The sequence below is a fragment of the Plectropomus leopardus genome, chromosome 19 (assembly GCF_026936395.1).
Source record: "Plectropomus leopardus strain MGB_pleo_1.0 chromosome 19, ASM2693639v1, whole genome shotgun sequence".
Lineage (NCBI taxonomy): Eukaryota > Metazoa > Chordata > Actinopteri > Perciformes > Serranidae > Plectropomus > Plectropomus leopardus.
In genome coordinates this window covers 12,958,260-12,978,743 of record NC_142194.1, presented here as the reverse complement: position 1 = coordinate 12,978,743, position 20,484 = coordinate 12,958,260, and the positions used below count along the sequence as shown (strand labels likewise).

The window sequence follows — 20,484 nt, the reverse complement described above, 5'->3', positions numbered from 1 at the left end:
TCAGCTAACTACTAAGTTCACATTCAACAGCTCATTCTAGTGCTGCTTGCCTCTTAGATATTGACATGCCTGGGGTGGATGCTCTGTTATGTGTATGTACTGCATATGCCCCTATGGCTGTCCAGCCAACTCTCCTACCAGACTACTCCTCCAACTCCATGGATAGGGTAATCAATTTTGAAGGAACGCCCACACTTCCCTCAAAGACGGCAGCCCAGCATTTGCTCATTCTCATGAAAAAAAAGTTGTCAACATAAGACCGGTTTTCCATAATCTTCCAGCTCAGTACAAGGCTGGGCTGGGAGTTATCATTTTCTCTGGGATTACAGGCGGCGTGGCTGTCCAAAGAACAACTGCTGCACCTGCCACAGTGGCAGCCCCCAGTGCCATTCGCCTCCTGATCACTCACAAACAGACAAAAGCTCTACTTTCACTGCACTTAAAAAAAGCACAAGTTTGCATAAACTGACTGGGTGACGTGTTAGTGACTGTGATTTAAAGGTAAACGCAAACAAATATGCATTTTTCCAGTCAAAACATCCATTCACAGGGAAAAGAGGAGGGCTTTAACACTGAGGACGGCAGGGAAAAGGCGAGAAATCAGGGTTTGTTTGTCTTTCTGTAATGAATAAGGGAAGAAGAGCTGGTGAAAGAAGAAAAAGTACCGGGCGGAGTGTTACTTACAACGATGTGTGCCGGTGACGGGGACCTGGCATCTTTAAGTGCTTGTCTACTCTGAAGACCTCCTTGTTGAACATCTAGCAGTGGCCATTTCATCTGTAGATACTGAATGGTAGAAAAGGAAACAGAATGGAAAGAAAGAAAACAAAACATGTTAACAATGCAGAAAACCAAAAAAATAAGACAAAAAAAGGAGACGACATTTCTTGACGGGTGCATGGACGGGTGTGGAAATTAAAAAACATGGAAAAGCAAATAAAGATCTTAAAGGCGGATGGTGGATGGGGTGAGGATGGTCTCAAGCATGCATCTGAGAGTTGTGTCAACTGAAATACACATTTTTAAAGAAATATACAGTCTCTTTTAGTTTCCAGGCTCCTTCACAGTGAGCACGGAAACTTATTTTCTTTTCTGAAGTAGCTGACGTGTGACTTTGGATTCCACTGTGTCACTAATTTGGAGTTGGGGGAGGGCAGAGGTTAAAGGTAGTACTGTACACAGCTCATGGCTTTGAGATGACCTAATGTCATAAATGTGACTGTTGTCAGGCTTTTATTGGGACCCATAAAGAGGTTAAAGCGTGGCGTCTCACCACACTCCTCCAGGGCTAAACCTCCTGACTGCTCCCATAAATGATTGACTTGGCCTCTATCAGAAGTCTCTCTTTTTTTCCCCAGTCTCTTTCTCTCTCTCTCTCTCTCTCTCTCTCTCTCACACACACACACACACAAGTACAGAAAAACAGATAAGCAGAAACAAGGGTCATGAGAAACATCTGTCTGTGTTATAAACTGGGTGGAGTCCTTTTAATTTGATGACATGTGCTGTGTTGACTGTTCTACTGAAACTGATCTACCTTCTACCTCCTAAAATGAGCGGGAATAATGCCTCTTCTTAATAAATTTAATCATAGTAAAATAATCTGTCGTCATTTATATATATATGGAGATGAAAATGAATCTGTGGCCACACTGCAAACCGTCTGTAAACATGTCAGCCATTGACTACCTTTGTTGACCTTGCTATAGCATGTGGTCCAGACACTGCATGTCAATGTCAAGGCCACCTAGTTTGAGGGAAAAAGGTCACAGCAGCTGTTTCAGCTATCAAAGCCTGTGGAATGGGTACTAAGAGGTGAAGAGCCTAAAAACTGTTAACTTCTGAGGCAGCAGAAGCTCCATTACAATCAAATATCAGCCTCAGTGGCTACCTAAGTGATGGCAGTTCTGGATTTGCATGTGATGAAAATGAGTAATCTAAAAAATAATAATAATATAAATAATATACTTTTTTAAAAAGCTCAGTGTTTTCCCAATAATTGTACAGGCCTGGCTTACAGGAACCCTGTTTTAAATTGCTTTAAAATGTTTTAATAACACTAAATATTAATTTCAGTGTTTCCCTTGTATTCATTCTGCAGTGATGCACCACCCTGAAGTGATGTGGCACACCGCCCTGAGTCCATAAGCAAGGTAAGTGTCTGTGACTAGTTCACATGTCTGTGATATCAGCAGAACAGTCAAGTGTCTGTTATCTAAACTGCTAAATCCAGTTGAACAGGAAAAGTGAAGATTGTACCATCGTAGGTGCAAACAAGCTTGGTAGTGAACAACACGCTAACATGCTGACGTATTTTTGTGGGGCTGGATTTTTTTCGGTTTCAGCTGAGCTAGACCAGAGAATATTTGGTTGAAACAAAATGGTGATGCTGTTTTGCCCTCATTGTTGCTTGTGAAGTTTGCTGAAAGTGATGTAATGATGCCCCAGTGCATTTTATTTGGTGTTAGCTCTGTGCTGGACTCCATTTAAAAAATAGCCTTTTAAATGTAACACTGCTTGTCAGCAACCAGTAATAACTTTGGAGGCAATTTGGCCTTGTGTGCTCTGATTAATTTGGCATGCAGTAAACACACAGGGCATGATTTTGTTTTAATAAAAACTCAACTCCTGGCATTTGCGCTTGGTGTTCTTCACCACTGTGAAAGATGGAAATAATGGGTGTAAGAAGCCAAGCAGCTTCAGAAGTGACGTATCTTCGTATTAAATAGGTGCAGTGTAGTGTATTTTATTTATGCCAATGTGAAGACTGGTTCATGTGGATTGTGGGCTGGTAAATATTTCTGAAAAGAAACTGATAAATATTTGAAGAAACTTGAAAAGGGAATTTGGCATTGTGGTAGGTGATGGAATGTTTTTTAGTGCCCCACAGCCCATCGGCCAAGCCGAAGCAGTCAACCTAGAGGAAAAGCTGAAGCATTTCCTGAGAAAGACAATTTAAAGTTCACATGCTCAAATGGAAAAAAATCCTAATTTTGGCAATAAAAACTGGTTTGTGTCAAGAAACCAAAAGAAAGAACAGGAACAACCACTGGTGCTGGCAACTCAGAGCCATTAAAATGGGCATTCTTATAAGGTACAACAAATATCTCCCTAAAAACATCCTAACAGGTCAACTTGGACTTGGATCTGGGCCTATGGTGCCATTTGCACTTAAGTTCCTTTCCAGCGTCTCATAACCACATGTTTGGAGTTTCACTTAAAGATGTTATCTGAGTCCTATTTAATTACAATTCATGAGTTATTTAGATCTTCTTTGCATGAAACCTAAAAGGTTCATGCAATCCTGTTGTTAATTACCTCACTATCATTATTGGCCCAGAGCCCAGGATCACATTTTGGCATTCTGTGATAAAAAGTTTGCTGTTTAACAAATTATACCTTCAGTGCTCCTTCATAATCTATGCAATGCACAAGGAAATAAGAGCTCTGGCTCTGTGGTAGCAATTGTATAGTGATGCAGGTACATTAGATTCAATTTCTTTGTGTTGCCATCCAGGCAAGGGTGACGTCTAGTTTGTATGCATGTCTGAGGCTGTGTGTGTGTTCGTGTGTGTGTCAGAGATGGTCAGAGAGGGAGTGTGTCGCGACCCTTCCTGAGACTGTGTCTAAATCAGTGGTAATTAGCGAAGAGTTCACTGTGGGGTGCCTGCCAGTGGTAGACGCTGGAGGGAGTTATTGACTCCATGTCCTCGGTTACAGCCCGTGCAAGGGAAAAAACGGTTTTCTGCCTGGTCTTTCTCCACCACTACCACTCATTTATGACCCCAAGAAGGCTTTTATTGCTAAAAAAGTGGGTTTGTTTATGCTTGTTTGTATGTCCTGAGAGTGGAAAAAGGGAAAGGTTGTAAAAACTCCAGAGTTGAGGTCTTGTGGGTTTTTATGGACCCCCCACACTGGGTATTAATTGCCATGAAGGGGAGAGAGGAGGAGAGAAGGAGAGGGGGGGGGCAGGGGGGTGTTGTAACAGTAAAAGAGGAGGAAGAGAGTGACAGGGCTGCTGTCATCTATGAGGTAATTCAAGATAGTGTCCATTGGTGCCAGGGGGGCTAGAAGACGGGGCAGAGCTGGATAGAAAAGGGGGGGGGTATTGTGAATCCAGTCATGGGAAAGTCCTGCCATCGCGTGTGCACACATGCTCCCACATGCAAATATTCAAACACAGCTGCAGCTGGGAGAAGGGGTCGAGCGAGAGGACATTCTGAGTAGGTGGGTAAGGAGCGTGAAGGTGACACCCCTCAGTGTGGCGACGGGGGTAGAGAGACACCGAAAGACTACAGAGAGAGGGAGGGTGCCGCAGCGCATGCCCTGACAAGTGGCTCCACTTCAGCCCCGCTATTGCAAATGTTCTCACACACTAATCTCTCCTGCAGGTTTTACAAGCATGCCAAGGAAAACGGAGCCCTGGCAAGCACCGGGCTTTCCGACCACCCCCTTCTTGGCCTCCTTCCTCTTCCTCCACCCGCCCGCCTGCCCTGCTAACCGACGCACCGCCTGGGCTTGAGTAGGCCATGACCTCTGACCCCTCTCTGCTGCCCCAAGCCCCTCCCTGTTCCCCACTCCACGACCTGAAAACTCTCCCGCTATGAGGGGGGCCCCCCGGGTAACTCAAGAGCCATTCCAATGTGACAAATTGCTCTGGAGTTCTAGGATAACTCTCTCCTCTCCTCTGTCTCTCTTCCTGCCCCCCCACCGACCGCGCACCCCTCCCACACACACAAACACTAACACGCCCCCCACCCTGTAAGAGCCACCCAGTTGCTTTGCTTCGGGTTGTGCAGCAGACGGCTTCTCCTTCTCCCCTCTCCCTTTCAGCCTCCCCCCTTCTCTCTTCCCCTACCCCGCGCCCCTCCTCGCCTGGCCAGCCCCACAATGGGAGCTGAATGACTCAATTGTCTCTGATGAAGTGAAAGACAAGGGAGTCCTCTAAATCCTTACAGAGGGATGAACTCACTCTCACTGTTCCTATTCTCCTGTCCTCTACTGCTTTCCCAAGCACAAGAAGGGGGCTGGAGGGGCTGGGAAACATTTACAGGGTCTGTGACTAATGATTACTTTCATTATTGATTATTTCGTCTATTCTTTTTTCAATTAAGCGTTAAGTCAATAAAATTAGTCAGAAAGTGTGCCTGTTCCCAAAACCAAAGGTCCCAAGGTGAGGTTTCTTCTGTAAAAACCCACATTTATCCTCACATTAATCTTTAGGAACCTGGAGCGACATCAGTTTTGCTTGTGCTGTGTTCAGATGCCTATCACAAGTATTAAAACCTTTGAACCCTGAGCCAAAATTTCCCAAAATGTGGGGAAAAGGGCAATGAGCAACTTGTTAATAAATGTTCCACAACTTACAAGGAATTTGCAGACTTAGAAAATTATTTTAGGGGGAAAAAAAAGCTCGGGAAAAACTAGTTATTTGAAACTAGGTTAAGGAATTATTATATTTATAAGTTCTTTCCCTAGGTCATTTCCTTGCTGTGGTTAATTTTTAAGAAAAAAAATGCAAAATGTGTGAAATAAAAGAGGCCTTTCCTTTAAGTCTGCTGCTCCGTTGACTCAGTGAGCTTTAGCTCCACATTTTAAACCACTGTCCATTTACAGGTGGAGAAATTTTAGTGTTTTGTGTTTGTGTATTGCCCTTTATCTTATTTTCTGTTAACTTTGCTGACAGACATATTGACATGCAGAAACATAATGCTCACTGCCCAGACTCGGGTCTCCACTTGGTAGCTAACATTAACCTTAGCTATTCTGTACTGTGAAATACCAGGGCTCAATAGGAGCTAATGCTAGCTAGCGGCACCAGTCATTTTGCTATTATTGCTAATTATGGCTGTCATGGTGGCCGGATCAACAGTGTTGCTGCAGAAACATACATCAACATCCCCCTCTATTCTCAATTTTAAGCCACAATACTACTGTGAGCTCTGTTAGCACAGTTAGTAGTGTCAGCATGGCTAGAGGTGCTAACATAGTTAACAATGCTGAGGAGGTTTATGCCTCATATTTGAGCTGCTTACTCACAAGGCAACCAGATCATGGCCACCATGTTTAACATCAAAGCTATTAGGTTGGGACAACGCTCACTTGCTCCTACCAGACCTGGGTGGTGTGCAGTGCAGTAAACGAAAGAGAAGCAAAATTAACCTATAGGCAAAAAAAGTCAAAATTATTCTTGGCGGTCAACCAATTAACAGTTTTTCAGTGACATCCCTACCCAGAACGACTGCTTAATTCTCTGCTGATCAGTGAATCTGCTCCATGTTTCAGCACTATTCTTTTTTTTTACTAGGCTTTACTATGTTTGAGCAGGTGCAATCTATTTGCATGCTGGACTACATAACCATACAGTTACTGCTGCTGTACCAAGGTCTGGCATGTTATGAGTGTTAACCCAGATCCACACTGACTGTCATCGCAGTGAAAACAAGCTGCGGCCCTGGTCCCCGTGTCACCGCTCGTGGCAGAGGGGAATCTGTCCGGAGACAATTGGAGGGGCATCCTGAGCGCTCACACATCATCCTCACACGTCCGCACACTGGCTCTTACCACCGCTGTTACTAATTCAACAAGCTGGCGCAGAAGCAATTTGGCCTAAAACACTCCTTCCTGGTACCAGATCTAGACTCTCAAATATAAAGCATTTTTTCCACATCCTATCAAACATTAAACAAACGTCAATACGTATTGACAGAGAAGGAAGGAGAAGGTCTTGCTCATCAATTTTTTAGTGTGAATGACAGACACACAAAGTGTAGGATTGTTTTGTCCATTTCTGGTCAACAACCGGCTCCTTTTCCATCAACCCCCCCTCCCCATCTGATGTGTTTATCACATGGCGGCTGGAGCAGCAGCCACTGCACGGCTTGTTCGTTTTGTTTTGGATTAAGAGCAGAGGGCTTCAGACCAATCAAACAAACAGAGCTCCTTATGTGCCAATGTGGCTCCCAAACACTCGTCCACTTTCCAGCAGGGGAACCGAGGGACAGATGATGAGGACCACCGGGGCTCCATCAAGCGTCCCAGCCATGTGAGCAATGTGAGGAAAGGAGGGGAGACAGGCAGAGACAGACAGACAGATAGCAGCTTGGGTTTAGAGTCAGCATATGGATACTGGGTGTTGCTCTGGAGAGTCCGGCAGATCTTCGACCCATCTGTGGCTGCCTCATGAGACAGACATACGACATAGCTCTGCACAAGCGTCATCGGCAGCGTATACAGATACCACATGAACATTCACAGCGACCCCCTCGGCATGCCACACATGCTTACTCACCCATTCACACCTGAACAACAATGCTCACCCACATTTGAACATACGCTGGTCGACAGGCCCAGCAGCTCCTCTGGGAGAGCGCTCGGAGATGGGATTGACAGCTTGCAGATTACACCAATCAGACCGCTACTCTAAAGAGCTTTATTTAAGTCTGAAATGATCAAGGCTAGTAAGAGGAGCCCATTCAAAGCTCTGCAAGTAAACTGCACAGAGCTTAAAAGATTAGTTCATCCAGTTTGACTACAATTTTATCCCTTTAAAAAACGAGAGCGGAGCATATTGTCTTGATCTGCTGCGGAGATTGCCGGCAGTCTTTGTCCTCACTCACAGGTGCCAAAGAAGACATGTGGTTGCACAAACACGTAATTTTTTGGGGAGGGGGTAGTAATTTTCTGTAATTGAGGGAGGGAGAAGCTTAATGAAACGCAGACTCTTTGAAATCCCCAAGCTCGCTCAGCTATATGATACATTCGGCCTTTGGAGAAGCGCAAGACAAAACTGGGAGAAAGTTAGCTGACACAAGAGGGCCCATCATGGCTGCTTTGGTTCTACTAATACACATTTTATGAGTAAATATTAAAGAAAAAAAAACACACCCCACCTGCTCTGATAGCCAGAGGCGTTTTGCAACCAGGAAAATAAAAGTGGAATGTGGGAAGGCCTGGGGTTTGTGTGCCCTGGGGCGGGAAGGGGTCCGCTGGGCCCATATTTACTCCAAAGCCAGAACCGCTTGGGGGTTCCACTAGCCCTGACAGCATTGGGGCCGCCGACCTGATCCAAAACCTCCCCTCCTCACCTCTTCTACCCCGACTCCCTTTGCCAACAATCTCCACCTCCACCTCAAACTCCCCTTCTCTCTCCTTCTTGCAGAAAAACTCAACCTGACACTTTTCACATAAGCCTTTTTTTCCACATGGAGAATGCGCACATGACCTCTCCTTCCTCTCCACCCAACTCAGAATTTACTCACCCCTTCAAACGAGGCTGTCGAAACAGGCTTGTGAAACTACCATTGTTCATAATATCTGACAGTATTGCAGGTCTTTCACCAAAAAGGGAGAATGGCTTAGTTTTTAACAGATCTGTTTGGTGTCCTTCCCTCAGACTTATTTCCATGAACACTTGACTTTTATCTGGCCTGTTCTGGAAGTTAGTTTCGCTCTCTTAAACACTGGTTCATGAGATAAGTATGGCTCTGCTCGGACACTGTTTACTTAGCAAGTGTGGACAAATGTGCTGTTCAAACACCAGCTGATTGACCGGAAAGTTTCAAAGGATTGCGCAACGTGTAGCTGACACATATTTCTACAACAATCACAAGGAGAGAAAATTGTCCACTAGTTTAGACCAAATCACCATCTTTCATTAAAATGTTTGGACGATGACATACTGTAGCAAAGATTACACACACCTGGATGCATATACAGTGCTCTGAAGGAAGTGTGAGGGTGACATGATTGCAGTCCAAAACAACTTCTCAACAAGCCTCAGAAAGTAAACAGCGTTCCATTTCTGACTTTTGCGCCCCCCTCCCCCCCTTTCCCACTGTCCCTCTCCCTGTGTCATTAAGACTATCTCTTGGCTGCTCTATAAATATTGTGGCAGGGAGGGTGAAGGCCAGCAGGAGCTGGCTGGTCTTCCGTCAGCCGTGCTAATGAACAGGCGCTCTGGCACCTTTAGCATCAGGCTCTGCTGCAGAATGCCTCTGCTTTCAGGTGATTCTCCTGCTTCACAGAGCTACTCTTCTGCCTGAGTGACTCTTTCTGTCTTCCTTTCTTTCTCTTTTCTCTGTCATGAATATAACTCTGGCTTTTGGGTGCTTTCATTAGCTTCCATGATTACAGGGGTAGCACACTGACTAGGTTATGTGTCATGAAGCTCGAAGATCTGATTAACGCAATTAGAGTTATTTTGATACCAGATCCCAGGAATCAGTTATCTACACAGCAAGTTGCCTTTTACAGCCAGTGGCAACTACTGTTTTTCATAGCAGCAAAAAAGAATTGATTTTCAGTAAATACTGTAACATTGGCAGTTAGAAAAATGTCAGGAATTTAGCAATATTTTTTTTGAAATAAAGGAAAATTATATGGAATTCATTCTGTTTGTTCGTGTTTTATAAAGGGTTTAACCTCAGCCATGCCATACAACAATGATACCAATCCTTTCTAATCCATACAAAGTAGGTAGGAAACAGCTGTTCATTTTTATTTTGGCATGGGCTGATACGCAAGTTCAGGTATCAGAATTGGTATCAGGAAGAAAGAATGGCATCAGAGAATCTCTTATTGCAACAGCAATAAATTAATCTTAACTGAGCAGTCCTACTTATTTCCTATTAGGGTTAGAATCACAATTAGTTAATCAACAGAGGGGAATTACTAGTCAATACTCCTCAGTACAGCTGGGCAATTTATCACTATATCGAAATTGTAATATGAGGCTCGATATGGCTTAGGTTTTGGATATCATAATTTAATTGGTGTATTTTCTTGGGTTTAAAGGCTGCATTACAGAAAACTGCTGTAATTTTCTGAAGTTACCAGACTGTTCTAGCTGTTTTATTATTTACCTTTACCTACTTAGTCACTATATCCACATTACTGATGATTATTTAAATTGTCATTATGTAAATATTTTGTGAAAGCACCAATTGTCAACCCTACAATATTGTTCACATGGATGTGGTGGAGGTATTTGGTCAAAAATATTGTGATAATTAATTGTCTCTATACACTGCCCAGCCCTACTCCTTTGCCCGTTTTCCTTTTTTCATCTTTTGATAGTGTGTTCAAGTGACTCAAAAGATATGTAAAGTAAAGTTGCACAGTTATTCCAAAAATAAAAGCGGCATAGTCAAAGCTCATCTTTTTGGCATGATACCAAAAAATGTTTTGTTTTGTTTTTTTTACTGCTAAAACCACAATTCGCTGAACATGTGTCTGAGGGTGCTCTATCAAATCACCCAACATGATAAACAAGTCCCTCTACTTTCCTTGTTATGAGGATTTTCAATCATCCGTGTAGCAGGATATCAAGATGTACTTATTCAAACGGTGACTGGATTTACTGGTTTTGTTGAGGACATTTGGAAGCACTAATAAGCATCTTGGATGAGTGGTGAAATGTCCTCAAGGTTAAAACAGAAAAACCAGTTGCATTTTATTTCCTATTAAATTGTAGGCAGCTCCATGCATCAGCTTGGGCTTGAAGCATGTAAACATCTGCTTGAACTATTACCTCAGTGTGCGTATACACACTAATTGTTATTGCGTAAATTCTGACATTCTGGACAATTAAATTAGCATTGTTAATAATGTGAGTCATGAGTGGAGGACCAACAGCTCAGAGGAAGCAGGCTGATGGGATTGGCAGGCCAAAGGTCAGATCCTGGACCTTCCTGGTTCACGTACACACTGACCTACTTAAAGGCTACATGGAGGTGAACAGGCACGTCTGCAGGCCTAGGTGTGTCTGAGCCCCTTACGCAAGGCCAGGCCAGGGGGTAGGAGGAGAGAAGAGATTGGGCAACTCATGCACACACACTACATGCTTACCTTTTGTTTGCAGGAAGCAGGGTTTGGGGCGTGGAGGGGAGAGTTAAAAAAGGTGAACAGCAGCGGAGCTCTGCTGAGAGAGAAAAAGTAAGCTGATTGCAGCGCCCACGTTCTGCTGGAGAACGCTGTATTTGGTATTGTGCTGGAGGAGAGCTGAACGCTGCCCTTGATGTTGGGTGTCTGGTTTTGTTCTGCGAGAGTTCACTATGAATTAGTTAAACGGTAGACTGGATATAAGGAAGCTCTGAAACATGCCTCAGAGGGAGAGAATGTGTACACTCTCAGGCTTCACAAAGACTTCCGATATTGTGAAAACACTATACGCTATCACACAATTCCACCTACGCATATTCATCAATCAGAGTGCATTATTTTGAATGCGTCCTACACACACACACACACACACACACACGCTGTACCAACAGGCAATTAATCTTCACAAACGCACCATAAGAAACCAACAAACATTCAGTCTGTTTTGTGTCTTTTTCACACTTGCACATACACCTTGAAGCAGTTCAGCCTCCATATTCATGAGGCCTACTCCCTCAGCATACCTAAAGCCCAGGATTTTAAGGGTTTTGGCTCAAATCTCAAATATAGTTTCAGGTTATTGATTCATATCTATGCTCATTCATGCATCATTTTTAGGTTCATTTAGATTTAACTTATCGTTGTAGTTACGCAACATGGTATTTACGAAGATATGGTGCATGAAAGAAGGGGGGGAAAAAATCCCACACAAGCAATTACATGCACACTCACACAGTGGGGGTACTGCCGCTTTGCCACGGTGGCTTAATGAATAAATAAGTAATAAGGGCTTGGTTATTGGAGCTCATTAAAATGGGAGATGCTTCCATGACAATAAGACCTGAGGAGGGTCAGGGGAGGCGGCTGTGCAGCTTGGGCCAGAGTGGGTGGCTCTCCCCCACGTCCCTCCATAACCTGACCACGTGCCCTCGGCGCTCACCTCCAAATCAACTCTGTCGGTGCTGCAGCCCCCACTTTACCCTCTGCATCCCCACCTTTTCCTGACACGCAGCAGCATCTTCACACACACACAAAAAGACACACACACACACACCTCTCTCATGGTTAATTACCACTTAGCTCAATCACGTGGTGATCCGTCCATACGAGCACCCCCCCACCCTCTTTCCCCCGCAACACAAACAGCAGCGCACATGCCAATTATTGATGAATCTTTAATATGGCGTTTTACAAAGTCTCCATCTCATTTCCTACCACTGAGCAGGTGATTACTCTTCCAATAGGACAAGTAATATAAATAGCAAACGGCTTTAGCATATAAAACATTACATGCATACGATTGAATAAATTAGCTTAATGTAATATCAGCGCAAGGTTGAAACAAAGTGGCCTGAGCCATTTGGAGAACTTTTTTTCCTTCTTCCTCTTGCCTTGCATCTCTCCAGCTAGCACTGTATAAAACCCCCGCACAAAAATCCCACGCCGCGATAACATGTCAATAATGAGCTGAGGCCATCTATTGATCAGCTTAATTTTGCATCTATTAGCTAGGGAACGGCTTGCTCCGGGGGCGAGGGAAGCCAGGCGCTAACACGCACCGACAGGCTGGATGGAGATCATTACAACTGATGTTCACACACACGCTGTGATTGACATGGAGATAAGGCAGGGGAGAGCCCGGGCTCGCACGCCTCCCCGCACACTAAGCTAATGATACACCAAACGTGTGCTTGGTGTGTGTGCGGCGGTGTGTGTGTGTGCGCGGGAGCATGATAGAGAGCGTCTATCTAGAAAGAGAGTTGGAGCAGGGAAAAAGAGGAGAAGAAAAGCAGGCCACACGCCTTTGCTAATTGGCACAGTCAGACAGGGAAGCTCATAAAAGACGAAAAAGCATTTAGTGGAGCACCTCAGCTTTCTGGATCGCCTTATCAAGTCTGTGTCATTTAAATACAGTTGACTACACCACAGAAAAGCCTGGCTTTGACCTGGAATGCATGGCATCATCTGATACTGCTTTAATTTAGAGAGTTTGCATAAGAAAGTCAGCTGAGGCGTTCATTATGAAAATCACTTGTTTTCCTGTGAGCGAATGATTGCAAGCTTTCCGTGCCCCGTGTCAACACGGCAACCAAAGCAGCTGAAAGAAAGCAGAGAAAAGGTCTTTTTTTTCCCTCCTCTGAGTGTTTTCTGACACTCTTTTTCTCACATCCAGAAGAAGTGACGTAAAGATGGATCAGTGCACGGAGGGGGCGTGCAGAAAACAATATGGCGTGATGCACTTTTCCTCCCCGCTAACCTATCCACCACCGCTGCTGCAAAGGGCCTGGCTCGGCATTGATGCAACCAGCTGCAACACAGGATGCTGCATGCTATCCACACACAGACAGTGGAAGAAACAGAGAGAAAGGGAAGGGGCCGGGCACTGGAACTGCACCTTTTACCACACCATCAAAAAGAAACGACTGCATCTTTGTGTACACCATCTGTATATCGGAGTTTTTACGGGGAGGAGGTCTTGTTTTGTGCCAGATAGGTTCTATGGAGGTGAGGTCAGAGGCACAGGAAAGAAAAAAACCCTTGGCTACAAACTGTGTGTTTTTGTCAGCTGAGGGATGCAGCGAAGGGATCGAGGGAGCAGCGGGAGGAGGGAGGTGAGGGAGGGAGGGAGGGGGGGGAGGGAGAGGAGGAGAGAGGAAAAAAAGCCCTCAGCCAAGCCATCAAGTTGAACATTGAACTTCACAGTAGTAGCTGCCTTTCTATGCCTCTCCTTTTGATGTTACCTCCAAAGCAAAGGATCAAAGGCTTGGAGTGTGGCGTGGGGAAGTCCCAAGCTCTTAGCCTGCCAGCCTGTGATATATGCAAAAGTCTACGCCAAAAGAGAGAGAGCGGGGAAGAGAGAGAGACGGAAAGAGAGAGGGTCGGGAGCAGGAAAAAAAAGAGAGGAAGCTTGCATGGAATGTGGCTAAATAGTATGTTTTGTGTCTAATGAATGACAAGGGGATGACGCAATCAGCCGGTTAGTTATGCTGTGACGTAGAGCGGGATAAACTGCACACGCGGGTTTTAGAGAGTAGCCGTTTGATACTCAGAGAGGGCCGGGCATGTCGGGGTGGAGCGGGGGGGGGGGGTGCTGGCAGTGTTTGTTGCCCTCACACCTCCCCCCCCGCCTCAACAAGCAACGCGGGACAGCCTCCCCCCCACTTCCACCTCGCACCAACCCCCAGCGCCTCTCCAACATCAAGGGGGCGAGAGGCTGTGTCGTCTCGACATAAATATACAGTGTGCTGTTAAAAGTGAGGACTACAGTAAACACAGTGCACATGAAATCCTGGTTGTCTCTCAAACACTCACTCACACACACATACACACACACTGTGGGCTCAGCTGGGCCAAAGAGGGGAGCAGAGGTGTGCTAAACTTGACAAATCTCTACGAGACAAACACAATCCACACACACACACGCGCACACACACCCTTTCCCCAAGGCTGTGGGATTAAGAGGTCCAGCTGGCTGACAGCAAGCCCTTCCTTCCCACGTATCCCGTCGATCTCACCCCCTCCACACAAACACACACACACACCCCTCACACATATACCCAACCTCCACCCCTAAACAGTCCCTCCCACACCTCCAACTCCAGGTCTGCCAGCCATCCAGCTCACCGATCATGCCAGGAGGACACACCTGAAATTGACTTGGATCTGCACCCAGAGCCCTATCAGCTCCCTTCCCCCCGTGCACGCTCCAGACACAGCAGATCCTCCAGAGATGCTGGGAGGACAAACTTAAGACAAGCCACTAATACGTAGGTCACTACACATCATCGGCATTTCATCAATGCAACGTGACCATCCATCTAGCGCTTTTGTGTGTGCTACTGGTTGTATTCTTCACAGATTCCTTCGAATACATGGCCTTGAGAAATGGAGGAAAATAAGGTGTGGAGAGCAGTGCTGAAGAGAACATTTAATGAGCCCCGTTGATGGAGGAATAAAAGAAAGTGAGACAGAATGAGTGGAGAACGAGAACACTGGAGTAGAAGGAAGAATATAAACCTTAGCGAGATCTTAACCCCCCCCCCCTTCCCCTCCCTACTTCTCAACAGCTGCCAGGTCACTTTACGAACGTCTGGAAAGAAAATATGCAGCAGGGTGTTGTTTGAGTGTTATATCATATTGTCGACAGGGAAGCATGTGCACTTGAATGTGCAAGAAAATAAGCCAATATTTGAGATGACTGAAAGTTGGGGATTATGTTATTGGAATTGGTTTTGCACATGTTTTTCACGTGTTAGCAAGCATTTATGCCTGAAGGGAATGAAGGCACGAGAAAGATACTGGATTTTTGAGGCTGATACCAATAAAATTTAAGAGTTCAACAACTATTTCTTTCTGAAACCAGAAGGGTTTTAGCAGGGATCCCACACATTAATCTGTGATGGCCCGCAACGATTAAGACATCTGTCGCCACGTATTGAATATTTATAATATTGGAGCTGGAATATTGATTAAGAGTGCATTTGGAATATATATAACGTTCAGATATTTATTGCACCACACTCTTGGAGTGCAGAGCACACTCTGGGCACAGACGGAGCAGCAGAGCATCAGGCGCATGAAAAGAGAAACTTTACCATTAAATGTACGTTTGTTTTTCTCAGTAGCTGCTCACATCCATCAATCGGATCAGCTCTGACCAGATCAACAAATCAATTATCCACTGTGGGACTCAAAATCCTCAAACTGCTGATGAGGGAAAAAAAAAAACTAATGACAAGTCCCACCTGTGCTGCATTCGCAGACCTGCAAAAACTTAACCTTATCACATGAACCAGCCAGCAACTGACTGGATAGTCCAAGGCTATAACGGCAAAACATATGAATTCTTCAACCTCCTTGTTACCTAGAGCCAGAGGTGAATGACAGGCCTAATGTGGAGAAAAGACGGGGCATGATTTAGGCAAAGTTTTGGTGAAGACGAAACAAGACCGGCAGCAGCAGGGTCTCATTTCGGTTGTGATCACAACCAGAGGATGCTAAAACCGTGCTTAGGGCTGCCTTGCCCCGATGGATACCTAATGAGAACAGAGAAAAATCTATCCGGCGATTCACCATGATACCATCGACAGAGGCAGATCGCTGCTACGGATTGGGTTGGGTGGGGTGTGGAAGGAGAGAAAGAAAAAAATAAAAACAGACAAGGCAGTGGTGTAAGGGAAGAATAAGAATTAGGGAGTGAGAAATGGAGAAAGGAGAGAGCAAGAGATAGACGGGAGGGGGAGAGAAAAAATTCACAATGATGACACGTAAGTGCAAAGAGCGATTAAGGATTTACTTTCAAAAGGACTCCCATTGATCTTTTTTGATAGACCTGCAATAAATCAAACCGGATTGACTCGCATGAGAACCAAGCCTAATCCTTTAGTCAGATCCAGGAGAACTCCAACCAAACCAGCTGTTAATTTAGGCTTTACAAGATAAAGCGGGAGAAATCCAACCTGATGTACCCTAGGGCAGAGGCTTACATCATCTCTGTAAAGCAATCAACTTATTGCCAGTTTGGAGAGGTAATCAGAGCACATACTGAGAGAGGAGAGAAAAAGAGGGGAGGGTTAGCTGGGTGGAGAGAGGGAGGTGGAAAAAAAGGGTGTAAGGGAGACAAGAGATGGCTGAAGAGGTTAGAGAGAGAACAGGAGCGGAAGGATGTAAGAAACAACGGAAAATGAAAATTGAGTCCACTTGATAATGTTATTTAAAAACTTAAATTGATTTTTTTCTGCATGCTGGGCAGATACACAGAAACTAAACATTGAAACAAAAAACATGTTTACACACAGAACATCTCCAATTATCTCCAGAGGGCGAGGATGAAACGGAGAGGAGCTAGCCTGCTGCAAACAGTAGCTCTCTGGGCTGACAGCAGGGAGTGGAGGCAGGCTTCAGTTCCCCAACTCCTCCACACCACCCTGTAATTTCCCTGGAGGCCGGCCCAGGCCTCGTCCCCATCCCCAGTGGCCGGTGCCACCTCAGCCGGGTCCTGCCAGCCGCGTTGTGGCTGCACCATAGCACAACCATAGTAATTAAAATGGTTATTTTTGTTTGGGGGAACAAGAGAGATTTTTTTCCAAAGCTTTGGGCGGAAGTATTGCAAGACACCATCCTGCCCACACTGAGAAAACCATACTGATGTCTTTTTCAGTTTTGTGTTTGTGTGTGAATATGTCATCAGCATACTACGGGGGTTTTAGTTCTTCTTCTTCACTGGGTGTGTGACACCACAACGGAGGATGCAGAGGATAAAGTCAGAAAACCATACAAACACCCGCCCCTGTGCACACACTGACACAAAGACTCATTAGAGCACCATCTCCCCTGTCTTTAATGCCCCTGTTTACAACGCAAAACAACCAGATCAGGGGTGAAATCCAATCACGGAGCTTTGCAGGGCCCTTCACGTCGGCCTCGCAGGAGAGCTGAGGAGAAGCAGGCCTTGTAATCTCTGGACACTGTCCAAGAGAAACCCAAAGCTCGGGAGTCAAAACAAAACCACACATAAAATCAGAGTTAAAACAGCAGCCTCTATTCAGCCCGTTGTGACCCCAATGGCACACACACACACACAAAAACACACACACTCTTTGGGCCTTTCCCCTCCTGGTTACACTGTGTGCACACAGGGATCACTGCGACTTCAGCGTGGTGCTCTCACATCGCCAAATTGACTGGTGACTTGGGTTTTGACACGCTCGTTGGTGTATGTATACTCACTCACACACACACACAGGACACATCCATGTAAGAGAGACTGCCACTTAAGCTCAACTCACATCAGGCTGTGCTATCTTTAGCAGCTGGGTTAAACTGTTAAAACCGCACAACAACACCCCCCCCCAGCCAGCCTCCCCCAACTTCAAATAAGACGGCCTGGCTGTTTGGCAGTAGCTGCCCACTGGCACCTCCCTCCATGGCCGCAAGGTCACACGTTTAATTACACAGAAAGTAGTAATCTCACCAGACAGATGGCAAGCAGGCCGCCTCTCAATTACTTTATGCCCAATTGAATCATTACTGATGTTATTTGCTAAATCATGGCACGCAGGAAAATGCCACAAAAACTGGATTTGTGCGACAAGTGGGAGGGGGTGGGGGGGTTACAGGGTCGTGGCAGTGTTAGGACAGAGAGGCAGATATGTGCCTCTTGCCAAGCAACTGTGACAGAGATCAAAAAGGCGTGAAGAATACAAGCGCATGACTGTGTTAGCTTTTGGAGAAAAAAAATTTTTTGGAAGTTTAATACCACAGTGATCAGTGCCAGAAAATACAGACCCTTATTTTTCTCGAAACCAAAACTGGTACAGAACATTGGCCTATATGGAAACAGTCGGCTCCCGGCAGCCCAGTGGAGGAAACCGCATGACAAGGCCAATTTAAAACGTGAAGAAAGTGTCTGTCTCTTAAAAGTGAGCCAGGGAAAAAGAGTTTCTGGAGTTTTTTTCTTTCTCTACAGGACAACCAGTTTGTCATGAGGGAGCATCCCAGGGGCTCGAAAGAAAAAAAAAAAAAAAAAAAGCCCGCACGGCAAGTGTGAGCGTTCTCATCTCGGCATCCGCCCCCGGTGATGCCTCACTCATCATTTCTCAGCTCCTCCTGCCAATGGCTTCTGTGAACAATTAGAGGTTGACTTTCCCAGCGTCTCAGACCACAGCATCTCAATCTCTGGCCAGGGAGCCCCAACAGTCGGGCTGTCCGGCCAAGAAACAAGATTCTCCTCAAGTTCAGGCCTATTTTTTCATCACTAACTGGTAGTGAGGCCGCTCTCAGCCTGTTTATGATTTAACACTACCACAGAGTTAAATAACGGCAAATTAACTGCGCTGACTGGCCTCATTAATGTCAGGAGTAAAATGCTTTCAGTGAGATCATCTCTGAGTGTAGGAGGCCTCCCCGAAATGTTACCTCAATTACCAAAACGTGGTTCTTGGGCATACCAAAAAAAAATAATGATGACTATAAATTCTCCAGCTGTTAAGCTTCCTCTCATACCTTTTGGTGTCATATTAAGCAACAACTTTATGTATCATGCCAGAAGCCACAAAATGTATGTCAAGTAAAACTAAATTTTACTACACAATAGATAGCTGAGGCCTGTGTTTTCTTCTTTTTCCTCCTAGCATTGTTTTATTGTTGCTGTAAAGACAACGGGATCAATTAATATTTAGATAAAAAGCCAACATGCTGGGATGCAGCAGCTCTTCTTCAATACTGGATATTAAAGTTGAGGCCTACAATCACCATGATCGCCAAAGAATTGACACTACATGCAATCAACTTGTATCTGACTGCAAGCAGAGACTGTCTGACCTCCGGGATTAGTTTGGGTTACTATCCCGGGAAGAGGACACCAGCAAGGGAGAACCGAAGCAGAAGTGGGGGGAAGGAAGTGGGGCTACAAGCTAAGCTAAAGGGTACACTGCACAAACAGTCACTCCCGACCATCCTTCTTGCAAATGCAGGATTCCTTTCCAACAAGATGGACAAGCTAAAGCTGACAGTAATGTTGCAGCGGAGCACTAAGGACTGTTCTGTCCTGATTCTCACCAAGAAATGGCTGAATCGCAACATTCCCAATGCTTCTGCAGAACTGGGCATCTGAAGCCAGCAAGATGACGGGAAGCAGACTTTTTATGTATATTCACAATGCTTGGTGCACAGACATATCTGTAGCAAACATTGTAATGTTATGTTGTCGTCTTGCATAGCGGTAAAATGACAATACAAAGTTCATTTTAATGCTTTACAGTTTCTTTAGACCGTGGCAACTACAGTTTTCAAAGTTATTTTGGCTTTTCCACCGTCCACCATTTCAACTTCCCGGAAAAGTAAAAGCAAAGAACTTACATTGGAACCGAACCGTACAATCGAACCTTCACCACAGAACTGAATAGTGAAAGCAAGGCTTTTTGGGAACCAACTCCAACTGTATCATTATTCTATAGCCATTACATTGCCCAATCAATATTTATTTCATAATAAGATATTAAGTTAAAGCAAAAAAAGTTGTCTATTTCCCATTTACAGTTGGTTCAACGGCTGGAATAACTTTACAACCAAGCTGCGTCGAATGAAACTGCACACAGCGGTAGTGAAAAACATTTGTCCTACTGGTGACCGTAATAAGACTGGCAGCTCGCCACTAACTGGGAACAGTTGTGTCGAGAGGCACGTCTACTGATGTAATCTGATCTGTGGGAGCATATAGAAAACTTCCATGCGTTGTGTGTGTTTTTTTTTCTTTTCTGTTTTTGAGTCAGGGTGAGGAATTGCGTTGGCCTATACACGGCGGCCAACAGTTGTTCTCCCATGAGGGTGGGCAAGCATCTGGGAAGAAGCAAAGCAGGCGGATCAGATGGAGAAGATGACGACTAGATCTGCATATGTACAACACGGGATTTTCAGATTGCGGGAGTCAGCAGTGATCCCAAAGGCGAGTGTAGAAAATGAGAGGAAAAGGGTCCATGGAACTTCCCCTCGAAGGCTCAGAGGACTTACAATAATGGCTCCCAGGCACATCTACAACCCCACTATCCTGAGAGGACGGGGGAGGTTTCCTGTTCCACTTTCCAGTTGTGACACTGTGAGAGA

The 20,484-nt window shown here is 45.2% G+C and overlaps 1 protein-coding gene across 17 annotated transcripts in view; it reads right to left on the bottom strand.

The window, feature by feature from the left end:
• tcf7l2 (transcription factor 7 like 2) overlaps window positions 1-20,484 on the bottom strand; it is a 104,649-nt gene that overhangs the window by 69,112 nt on the left and 15,053 nt on the right. For 14 of the 17 annotated variants that reach the window (XM_088070249.1, XM_088070250.1, XM_088070256.1 and 11 more), the window contains exon 4: window positions 685-786. The exons of the other annotated variants lie outside the window; for them this stretch is intronic. In XM_088070249.1, the coding sequence (XP_087926375.1) occupies window positions 685-786 (102 nt within the window). The remainder of the gene's footprint in view (window positions 1-684; window positions 787-20,484) is intronic. 17 annotated transcript variants of the gene reach the window in all.